The 12,237-nt window shown below is 41.5% G+C and overlaps 2 protein-coding genes and 1 non-coding gene across 3 annotated transcripts in view; 1 reads left to right on the forward strand and 2 right to left on the reverse strand.

The window, feature by feature from the left end:
* Positions 1 to 852: 852 nt before the first annotated feature.
* On the reverse strand, positions 853 to 924 carry Trnap-agg. The gene has a single exon. It is a non-coding gene; the product is annotated as a tRNA-Pro (tRNA).
* A 652-nt stretch (positions 925 to 1,576) lies between these two features.
* Positions 1,577 to 5,694, reverse strand: LOC109468937 (sulfotransferase 1A1-like). The gene is made up of 6 exons (XM_019767317.1): positions 5,366 to 5,694; positions 4,638 to 4,873; positions 4,140 to 4,257; positions 3,596 to 3,693; positions 3,178 to 3,376; positions 1,577 to 1,707 (listed from the first exon to the last, which is right to left on the reverse strand). The coding sequence occupies exons 1-6, from the start codon at positions 5,511 to 5,513 to the stop codon at positions 1,595 to 1,597; spliced, it is 912 nt and encodes a 303-aa protein (XP_019622876.1). The 5' UTR covers positions 5,514 to 5,694; the 3' UTR covers positions 1,577 to 1,594.
* A 2,333-nt stretch (positions 5,695 to 8,027) lies between these two features.
* The window catches only part of LOC109468473, a 26,048-nt gene continuing 21,838 nt past the window's right edge, over positions 8,028 to 12,237 (forward strand). Inside the window, exon 1 of the mRNA XM_019766717.1 lies at positions 8,028 to 8,643. Coding sequence (XP_019622276.1) covers positions 8,239 to 8,643 — 405 coding nt within the window. The 5' untranslated portion in view covers positions 8,028 to 8,238. The remainder of the gene's footprint in view (positions 8,644 to 12,237) is intronic.

Raw genomic sequence — 12,237 nt, forward strand, 5'->3', positions numbered from 1 at the left:
TTCATCGCTGGCACTTCCTTGTTCTGTATCTCCTCCCCTGTCTCTTTCCCTCTCTCTACCTACCCGTCTGTTGTTTTTTTCACTCATTCCCTCTTCCTGTCTCTCTATCTCAAGCTCTGCCCTACCAATGACCGTACCGTTCTGAATAGAAGCTAAATGTATAATTGTAAGAATAGAAACGTACCGATCCCGCCATTTCCATCGTTCCATGGCAAAATGCTCAAGCGGGACAGCTCCATGGCTGAAGACATGAAACAAAATTTAACGTTCATCAGAAAAAAAAAAAGGATTGTGAATTGAGGCACTATCTTGTCAAAAAGGTTCATAAGTAATAAAATAGGTGAACTTTATGTATGTTTCTCCATCCAGTTAAGCCTAGTTCATTTGTCAAGTAATTTTATTTTATTTTGATACACAATATTCTGATAAAAGGTGGGGCTTGTACATTTAGACGTGGCGTAGTTGTTTAACAATTAGTCCTTTGGGAAGAAGTAATAAAATGAAGATCATTATCTTACTAACCCTGAGAACAAGCCAGGAGTCCGAGAAAGATGACGAGTGTGGCCTTCATGGTCTCAGCTTTTCAAGGGTTAAAGCAAAGAGTCTTTCCAACTTTTGTTGTACTGTTAGAGTGAGTATTATGTAAAAGTGTACGTGTAACAGTTTATATAGAAAGGTTAGGGCGGACGTTAGGTTGCTTGTTTTGCATATTTAGACAGCTGTCTTTTCACATATGTTATAGCAAGCAGAGATATGACAGGAAAAGTTAGTAGTTTTATTGTTATCTTTATTTTACGTCTGTTTGTTAAAAAAAAGGCCAAGAACATCCACATGCCACTTGTAAAAATTATAGGGCTCGCCCGGGAATTGAACCCGGGACCTCTCGCACCCTAAGCGAGAATCATACCACTAGACCAGCGAGCCAAGTTAATAATCGCCGAACTTTTGCTAGTGAAAACTATGACTAAAGGTCACATACAGTAAGGTAGACCAAGAGCTGGAACGTTGCCAAAATATAACAGGATACGGCGTTGTTGAAATCATCGTATTATACATTGCATCAAGCATAGAACGCTTTAAAAGATAAAGATAAAAATTGACAACATTATGAGGGTAAAATAACCAACAATGTTATGTGCACAGTCAATAATCCAGTTATATTTTTTTATAATTCATAAATGAAAACGTAATTATATATTTTATGATAGAAAGACAATTCGTTTAGTGATAAATTCAGTAACATTACAGCTTGTTGTTCAGAGAAATAACAACAGATTGAAGTCCATGATCAGGAAGCAGGGGCATTATATAGTATTCTTCGCCTAGCCGGCTTAAAAAGTAAGATTTCTTTGCCCCATTTTCTCCTGGTACAAAGCTAAGCTATACCTGTGCAATATAATTATCATACAATATGAAGAGCTTCTAGCAACTAATTGTTTATTTAATATTCAGCGTGTAAAAGTGGGATCCTTTGTCTCCCTCTGTCTTAAAAAAAGAAGTCAAAACCAGTAGTTTTTACTAGACGTTTCTTAGTAGTTATCAGTAGTTCTATGTGTACAATTTGCAATACAATTTGCAATAAAACAATTATTATCTATTCTTCATCATCAAAAGTGAGGTCTGTTCCCGCCATTTTCTCTCGATGGAAAGCCTCGAATTTCTCCAGCTGCTCTTGAGAGAACCAGTTCCTCCAATCACCCACCTTCCCTGTGGAAAAAATAACAGTATTTGTTTAGATTTATGCTTTATCCTGAAACTTGCCCAGGCACGGTTCTGGATAGTTCATGCGAATCCAGAAACGTACCTAGGGCAAATTCTTGGATACGTGGGAACTATTCAGAAACATAAGAGCTCACAGACCTACCCTGAACAGAGACGGGGGGCGACACAATTTATCTGGCACGTATGACCAGCTACTACGGTCACGTGTCTCTGACGTCACGTTCCAAGAGTAGACGGGTCCGTTCCGTGAACAAGGTTGATGGAGTCAAACGAAAATTTGGGGTAAGTCCCAATTCTATACCTAGTGTTGAAAGTTACAGTTCAGTTTTTATTTCATAATGATTTGTACCAACACAGATGAACTTTCATGATATTCAGAAACATGACTGATCCTAACCTTATCTATTCAGACATATGAACTAGATATGTACGGTTCTGGATACGATATCCCCTCCATCAAATAAGAAAACATAAATAAGATCACAGTGCTTCGTATCTTGCTTAATAGGAATCTGATATTAAATCTATTAATATTATCAATAATTGATTTAATTTTGTACAATTTAAAAGTTCGCCGACCTTTCCTGTGGAAAATTAAAGTGTTTGCAGTCACGTGACTGTGGCGTAATTTGGAATCCGCCATGTTGTTCGGTTAGACATGTGAGGAATATTCCAAATTGTTGATTTCCCTCTACATCTAAATGGCTGAAGTTAAAACCAAGCAAGACGATTTCCGCCAAAGCCAACTGTTTGTAGCTTGTGAGTCAAAAGGGCATGAAAAACAGAATCAAATGCTTTGGCAAAGTCGAGAAATAAAAATAGCAATAAAGGAAATACTGCGTTGTAAAGACAACGTTCCATGACTTTGCTTTAATACAAGAGATAATAGAGACACTGGTCTATAGTTAGCAACAGTCTCCTTATTTATAATATCATTTATATCATTAATATTATTTATTTATCATTATATAATATTAGGAACCGGTGCAATAGCTCAATTGGTAGAGTGCTCGCTTTGTAACCGGGAGGTCGTGAGTTCAAACCCCGGCCACAAAAAGGGCGATATAAATGAAATTATATCGCCCTTTTTGTGGACAGGAGACACATTGGCTTTCTTTCACTTACTTGGGACCTGACCAAGTGAGATCGACTTATTGAATAACGTTAAAGACAGTGCGAGAACCTGTGCGAGAAGACGTGGTGACGGCACACTCAAGTTTTTTCAACTTATATTAATGCCACCATCAACACAGGGGACAAATACATGACAGGACAATACTCATTTACACCTGAGCGAAGTGAGGAAAGTCGTGTTAAGTGCCTTTCCCAAGGGCACAAGATCGTTGACATGTCAGGACTTGAACCCAGGACCTCTTGATTCCAAGTCGAGCACTCTGAAGCTACGCCACACGACCCCACATGTGCGAGAACCTTAGCACAGGTGTAATAATATACCTTTTCTCACGAACTCAATTCCATTTTCCTTCCCTCGCTTGAACATCTTCTCTCCCATGACGGGGTCACGTGACACGTTGGTTGCTTGGTTACCCTTCATGGCGGTAAAAGTACAGTTTGCTGTCACCTCGTCTATCTGTTCCTCCGTCAGGTTTCTTCCCAGGAACTCTGCGATCTTCATCACATGGCCTCGGAGGTCCTAGGGAGTTGTGTATGAAATAGTTAAAGCGATCTTATGTAAGATTTTTGCACCAAAACTGTAAACATAAATAGTTGAAATTTTCTCGTCTAGAGTGTCATTTTCAATAACTTTCAACATATTAACATCGCTATTTCGCTTTCCTGGCGACTCAGCGCAGCGCGAGAATAAGTTGCGCCAAGAAAACAATTGCCGAAGGAAAAACAGTTTATTTTATACCTTTTTCATATCTTCATACTTGATGAAAAGGAGGTTGTTGTTGTCCTTATGGCGCCAGTACTCAGGAATAGCGGTCCACCATGAGTTCATGGGCGGTCCTGGAATGTTTTTTCAACATTAAACAAAAATAAGGACGTTACACTCAAACTACACAATTATCTTATAACGCAACATACACACATAAACAATACAGGAGTGATTTGCAGTTTGCCCCCTTCCTTTAACCATATTGATTGTTTTTAGGTGTGGGAACAAAGTTGGAACTCCGTATTATACTACATGTAACTACCAACACAATTGAATGCTAATTATTAATCTCCAAGCAGATCCCTTTCGGTGGCAAGACAGTATCCATTAGCCAGAGATGGTCGCCGGCCACCGACGGGGTACCGACAATAAAATGCCATATATAAAAAGCTAATTACGATCATTCCCTTACAACCTCTGCTTGGAGAGTACTAATTATGTTAACTGTTTACGTTGAGTAAATTACTCATGTAAACAAATCAGATAGGAAACAAATCAAGTGAACTACATTTTGTACCTGAGAGAAATTCTTCCACTGTCTCTTCCCAGGACAAGGGCGGCAGCAGGTCGTTCATCTGTACCATGTTATACAGGGACACGGCTACGTCTTTGGGATTCCGGGCGCAATACACGATCTGGAGCACAAAATGAAAACATTTGGGAATTCTTGTACCTCGTGTTGTGGATTCCAATATGTGGATTCCAATATCAAACCAGTATCATATTGGAAAGTCCAGACTTTTGTATAATAACAACTGACAAAAATGATAAATTGTAGGATCCACGTAATTGTTTAGTTACTCAGTGAATGCAGTAATTAAAGAGAAATAAAACATTTAAGAAATAGACCTTTCCTTTTACGATTTAGGCCCTTGCAATTCGTCAGGAAAATCGTTCCAATCCAAGATGGCCGACCTATGGCATCACAAACCAACATGGCGGCGACAATACACGAACGGCAAAATAATAGACTATAGTTTTTTTCTAAGTTAACCCTGAAAATTGATGAAGATACCTTTCCTTTCCCCTCTCTAGCTTGTTTAGGCAGCATGCTGTAGTTCAGATGGGTCTTCATCAGACGTGGGGAGGGGCTGTCGTTCAGCAAAGAGATGGTAGGGGGCGCTTCTGGTCCACTGTGAACGTCTTCTGTCTCTAGCCACGGAACTCGATTAGTCACGGGGATCTTACTGACCTCGCTAAAGTTACTTCCGGCGGTCACAAGTGAGACGATCTGTTGTGTCCAAGTCGTTCCTAGCAAGGAAAAGACATTTAATAGTCTCCAAGTAGATGTTTAGAGACATATATGTCAGACAGACATTGTCTCTCCCACGACTACCCCTACTTGAGAAGACTTTACGATCTCTGGTCGCAACTTCTGCTTAAAGACCAACTGAAGATGTTAATGTGGAAGATCGCAACCTTTCCTAACGTTTCCCTACAAATCAAGTGACTTATTATCATCTTTGAAATTTTCGACTGTGCAACTCAAAGTATTTGTCCGAATCTCTTGTGTCGGAAAAATTACAGTTTAAACTCCTTCATAATGACTTCAACCAACACAGATGAACTTTCAAGATGATATTGACTTATTATAGAGTCTGTGAAAAAACATTTAGCCGTGTTGTCCTGACTTCGGGGACAGTGACTTGCAACTTTCCCCCTCCCTGCCCTCTAATCACAAATCCCCGCTATTAAGTATACAATTGACCATCTCTTTACATCTGTCAAGAACCCTTTTCTTACCTGACTTGGGATAGGCAGACACGAAGACGTCGTCATCTCTCACTTCAAACGACTCCACTTGTTCCAAACCGCGCGGGTCAACCGGTGAACAGAACCGGGCGCCCTGAAAATAGAACCATGGCGAGGGGTATGCCTCCTTCTCGGTCATTTTGACGTAATGACTGCGACGAAGAATCTATAATAGTTACAGTACAGGCAACTGCGTAAACCAGTATAAAGTGTGACAGAAATGTCCAAAATCTTTATACAATGGTGATAGTACTAGGGAAAGGCCCCACTGAATACGTAACAGACTACTGTTGAATAAAATGCTACAGTGAAAGCTGTTGCACTACCTTTATAAGCGGCCAAGTGACTGTGCGGTCATCGCCCACTAGATCGTTGACCTCTTTCTTTACACAATGTGTACACTGTAGTAATCTCCAAGCAGATCCCTTTCAGTGGCGAGACAGTATCCATTAGCCAGAGAAGGTCGCCGGCCACCGACGGGGTGGGTACCGACAAAAAAGGGGGCAAATATAAGAGCTAACGATCATATTTCCCTCACAACCTCTGCTTGGAGAGTTGGTGGGGGTACTGCCAAAAAAGGGGCCATATATAAAAAGCTAACGGAAGCCCACTACGTAAGAATCGCAGTGAAATTCTACTACAGTTACCGACAACTGACAAGCAGTACAAGCGTCTATAGTGACAAAGAAAATGTCTCTTAATACAAGCGTGGTAAGATAGAAATTTTTTTAAATATACTGTTGCAAAAGACGGTTGAGAAACTGGTACAGCGAAAGTTATTGAGCGGAGAAAGTGACCGTGTGGTTATCGACCACTCGGGCGTTAAGCCATTTTCTTTACACACGTACAGTCTGGTAGCTATAGACGCTGTCAAAGAACTTACTAAGTCCACTAGCTGCCTTCAAATAAGAACTAAAACCATACAATATGATAAATTGTCCCTCGGATAGGACGTTAAATGGGGGTCCCGTGTTTGGGGAGATCCACACCCCACGCACGTTAACGAACCCACCACACTTATCGAAAAGAGTAGGGGACCTTCCTGGTGTGAGTGGTTCAAACCTTACAGTCCGGTCTTATGCAGCTTGTGCATGTACGTACATGTACAAAACTGGTGTGTTACGCCTAAAGGCGGTTTACCGGTTATGCGAAACAAACAAAACAAAACAAACAAATACATGAGAAATACATATTATATATTTACAAGGGCCATTATAGTGGGGGAAAATTCCTAAGTCTGCCTGGAGATGATAATTTTTTAGTCTTATAGGGAAAACCACAGGCCTCGGGGGAAGCCCTATCAAAACAGGTGACGTCACATGCTTAAAAATACACCCCCCCTCCCGGAAGTGACTTCGCATAATGGCATAATAACCCCCCCGGCGCATTCTGGAATATTCCATCATGTGTCATGGCGCGTGTTTTAAAAGGTGCATACAATGACATGTCTTAAATGAAGCGCATTTTGAATACAACATGTCCTTTCTCAAATACAATAGATAAAAGGCTAACGAGCAAAAATATAGTTGTATATATAATGGTTGCGTCTAATCATGTTGGGCAATGGCTGTGAAATATTTTTCCTGCATGCCCTTTGGCTTATCTTTGGCGTGTTTCAAGTGTACCCCTAACCCTAACCTACCCCTAACCCTACCCCTAACATCAACCCTAACCATAACCCTAACCCTAGCCCTAACTCTAGCCCTAGCCCTAGTCCTAACCCTAACCCTAACCCTAACCCTAACCCTAACCCTAACCCTAACCCTAACCCTAGCCCTAGCCCTAACCCTAAACCTAACCCTAACTCTAGCCCTAGCCCTAGTCCTAACCCTAACTCTAACCCTAACCCTAACCCTAACCTTAACCCTAACCCTAGTCCTAACCCTAACCCTAACCCCAGTACTAGTGTGATTTGGGCACACGTTTAGACAGGTTAGCCAAAGAGGCTCGATGGGCGTCACTCCAACGTCAGGGAAAGGAAGATAGTGTTACTTGCCTTTCTTAAGGGCACAACGTCGGGACATGGTGAGTATCGAACCCGGGACCTAGTGGTTCCGAGTCTAACGCTCTACTGCCGTTGCGTCACCGACGCCAAAAATCTAACTCTAACCCTAACCCATATCTATATAAACTAACCCTTACCGTAATTCTAACACTAAACCTAGCCCCAACCCTAACCCTAGCCCCAGTCCTAGCCCTAGCCCTAGCCCTAGCCCTAGCCCTAGCCCTAGCCCTAGCCCTAGCCCTAGCCCTAGCCCTAGCCCTAGCCCTAGCCCTAGCCCTAGCCCTAGCCCTAGTAGTTTGTTTTTGGCACACGTTTAGACAGATTAGCCTAAGAGGCTCGGTGGGCGTCACTCCACTGCTAGAGAAAGGAATGCCTTTCCCACGGGCACAACGTCGGGACATAGTGAGTATCGAACCCGGGACCTATTGGTTCCGAGTCTAACGCTGTAACAGTTGCGCCACCGACGCCACAGATTTAAACCTAACCCTTACTCTCACTAACCCTAACCGTAACTCTAACCCCAACCCTAACCCTAACCCTTACTCTCACTAACCCTAACCCTAACCGTAACTAAACCCAACCCTAACCCTAATCCTAACCCCACGACCCTCCCCTGAAAAGTAACTGCCGTCTAGCGGCACGTACAAACAAACGCTAACTCCACTAGAAGACTGCACGGGAGGCACGCAAGCTTTGTCCAAACGTTCGGCTCCGGTGTCAAATTTTACTTCCTTGTCTTTTGTGTCCTGCGTCAGCCCCGAGGGCAGGCGCGCGGGTAACTGACACCTGTTCAGGGGAGCGGTATTCCAACAGGTTTTCAGTTTCGCAGTAGTTTGTCGTAAGAGTAGTTTGAGCGAGCATGGCGTCTCAGGAAGGTGTCCCGAGTGCTTACAACCCGGATTTGACCGTGAACTTCAAACCGTCCAAGTCTAACTCGGAGCGCGGTAAGGCGGCTGGCGAAACCGGGCTTCACCTGAAACTTCTCAAACTCTTTCTGTCCATACTTTTGGGGCTGGTCGTACTGGCAAGTTTTACGCTGTCTCAACTTTCCGCGATCTCGCTGGTAAAGTTTCTTCGCGAGGAAAATGCCACGTGCGGGTCTTCGAATTCCACGGACGTACTGAAAACTACCAGCCGGGACGTGACGAGTCTTATGGTGGTGTACATGTTGATGATACCTTACGGAGTGTCCTTTTTAAGAAGTGTGTGGAATGGCGCCTTCCAGGACTCCATACCCTGGCCACACTACAAAGCTATTGGGCTGGTAAGTCACTTTTTCCTTTTTCTTTCTTTCAAGAATTAGAAATACAAACAAATGATACATTAATAGATCTAGAGAGAAATTGTTTTTTCTACCTGTGTGTTTTTACATGTATGTAAAGTTCAGAAGCATAGTATATAGGCTGAGGAATACGGGTACAACAGAATCGAGACAGGGTCCCAAACAATGGCAATATGACAATAGCGTGGTCTTAATACTAGTCTAAGAGTAGTGTTTCAGACTGTATTGTTGAAGGTTTCTGTCGAAGCCTTTATGATGCCTTACCTTATGTAATATCGTCTTGCACTTTATTGTACAAGTAAACATAGGCTTCACAATGCCTATCATATACTATGTACTTGGCATGACATAGCGCGCGACATGAAATTTCAGAGGAGGTTACTAGTAAGAGCTGAAATACTTTTTCAATGGGGGCCCTAACATTGTATCTTTATCTGTATAGCCGGTATAACCGCCTTTCGGCGTAACACACCAGCTTCGCAGGCAGCTGGCTATATTACACCGATCGACTTGTTACACCTAACCCTTGAACTTCTAGCTCTAGACTTTTTTGTCGTGCGATTGGGAACATTCTGTTGAAAGCCGTTTATGTGTTGTTTGTGTGTCAGTTCTAGTTGTCTTGTGACAGAACGTGTTGTCGTAAGTCCTTTTTGGACGGTCGGCTCTTAGTCTTACATAATCGGTCTATAAATCCTACGACAATCTTACGACATTTCCAACCGTACCTACAGACGTACATGTAGTTAGTTATTATTAAAGGAGGATATATAACAAACGTGGGACGTTCTATGTACATGTCGACTAATTAATATTTCAAATACATGAAGACAGCTTGCCTATATAGCTGTCTATGGTATGGTCTACCTAACAGAACATGTAGCGGACGCAGCATTATATATTGCTGACTTTTGCTTGTCTAGCAAACAAGCTGTATTTTCAAAGTGTGCGGTATGCCACCAGTTTGTCCTACGTATTCAATAGTTTATAGCATTATGTTTATATTGTCCATTATTAAATTTTACTGCGGCATTGTAAAAAAAGAAGGGTACGACAGTAGTTAAAGAAATTCTTTACTTTTCTCATTATTAAAAAACCTTCAGGTGTAGTCTTTGTGTCTATGACTATAGATATTAAACGTATATTGGCAATCACTATTTGAAAAGTCAAAGACTGACCGCAAATTTGACAATTTGATAAATATATAGCAGGGTGTACAAGCCAATATCACTTATTGTTTGTGGTTAAGTAAAAAATGTATAAGTAGTGGTTTGGTGGTTCATAGTCCCCCTCTTACTTTTCTTGTTAAATGTAGACAAATATATATAGATTTAGGACTTAGTCTAAGTTGGTGTGGACAAGGGTACGCCTTCTTGGTTGGGATTGCGTCTGTGACTGTAATACGGAAGTGCTTGAAAAATGTGTCCTATGAACTAGTTTATCTAACATGGTGGTACTTTGCGTTGCAACACACACACACACACACACACACACACACACACACACACACACACACACACACACATGCACAGAGGCGTATAAAGGTGGCATTTATGTACATGTGATAAAAATAAGTAATGTGACTACAGAAAAAATGGAAAAACTTGTAAACTTTGGCTAATATTTTGAAGCATGTTGACAAACCTGACAACTGGAGCGGAATAATTTTGATAACTGGTAATTAGCAGGAAAGGGTCAGACAAGGTGAGGAGACAATAGTCCCTACTACACAGTTTTAATTGGCAGTGTCAAATCCCAGTAAAACATTTTTTTCTCTCATTTCCTGATTCACATTCCTACAGAATTTTCACTTTCAGATGTTTATATGCAGTCACATTTTTTTATATTCTGTTGTTTCGCTCTCAGATACTTTTATATCTTTCAGATGTTTTTAAATCCTTCAGATATTTTTATATCTTTCAGATACTTCTATATCTTTCAGATACTTCTATACCTTTCAGATTTTGTATACCTTTCAGATACTTCTATATCTTGCAGATACCTTTTAAATATCTTTATATCTTTCGGAAAATTTCATATCTTTCAGATACTTCTATCTTTCAGATACTTCTATATCTACAACACGGAGGTATTTTAGAGCTTGAAAAAGAGTCCTGTGATCTAGTTTTTGGTACACACCAGTACACGTGCGTGAACACAGCGGGGCCTCCACATGTCAAAACAGCTTACGCTCTTAAATTATCGCCTCTTTTCGTGGAAATCGGTCCTGTTGTCTCGGTTCCCTTTCCATGTTTGGAAGCAAGGGTTGTTGATCGAGACAAGGTAAACAAGAAAAGAGGCTTTAAGAAACAAACCGTCATAAACTGTATCAGGTCATTTCCTGACAAGGAAAAATAAAATACCGGTGTGATAGACCTATATAGCCCCAAACTGAAATAATCATGGAATGAAAGTACAAATGTATAGGAGATAAAACAAGCTCTAAAGTACATTAACAACATTACGAAATGGTGGTTGAAGCTCGTCAAACCACTAGGTAACGTACAGGTAAACATTTAACGAAAGGCGCAAGGAAGAAAATGCCTTGGATTTAATCGGCCATGACGGCTTATGTACGCAAAGCGATGACAGCTAGGCTTGGCATGAAAATAACATACTTACGCCTTAAGAAACCGTGTGAGTGACGTGCGTTGACATACCCCCTCCCTCTACTCATGCCAGTCCTTCACCACGTTTTCGGGAAACGCAGCAAACGTGGCCTCCCAAAAAGACGTACGGAAAAAAAACACGTACGGCGGGTTGTGCCCCTCGCTTCATATAATCACTAAAGCATCCAGAAGCGTGCCCATCTGGATAAAAAAACAACGACACACCATGATTTCAAATACCTGTGACAATATGTTTGTACACGCACTTCTACTCTTTTACATTTGCTTCAAAGCAAACATAAACAATGGAGACAAACGACACACCTTGATTTTGAATACCTATTACGTCTGTATGGTAGTTATATCCGCATGACGGGAATTTTTGTACGTTAACGTGTGTCACTTTATGAATTGAGCGACATGAACTAAGCGACAAAAAATCCATTTGTATCGGTACCTACGCCCAGGTGTCATAAAAAGCCGAATATGCCCCCCCTCCCCCCTGCCTAGTGTTCGGCCAGGTCAGCTACTGTTCGGTTGCACCAGCTGAATGTTTAAAATGTTAAGTGTACATGTAGAGTGCTAAAACAAAACATAAATTATGGGTACTTGGTAGATACAATATTGACCAACATTCATACAAGTGTTTGGTCAATATGATTGTGAATACACTTCGGTGAATTTATGGCTTCTTCTCAGAAAAAGGTTGATTGGAGAGCTCATAATTGTTCTCACGGCGACCTTCGCATTGATCTGTGACACACCTGTAACGTTACCTCTGTCCAGGTAAGCATTGTTGTCACAGCTACGGTTTAGGGTCAGTAGTTTGCTATAGTGCCGGTCAGATAGGGGCGTATAGCCGACAGCTGGGTGTAAAGGGACCGCAGCGTTCTTTGTATTTTGTATTTGTATTGGGGTAGGCCGGCTACTCTCTTTCTCTCTTCCTCTCTCTCTTCCTCTCTCTCTCTCC

The sequence above is a fragment of the Branchiostoma belcheri genome, unplaced genomic scaffold (genome assembly GCF_001625305.1).
Source record: "Branchiostoma belcheri isolate BF01 breed outbred unplaced genomic scaffold, Haploidv18h27 scaffold2, whole genome shotgun sequence".
NCBI lineage: Eukaryota > Metazoa > Chordata > Leptocardii > Amphioxiformes > Branchiostomatidae > Branchiostoma > Branchiostoma belcheri.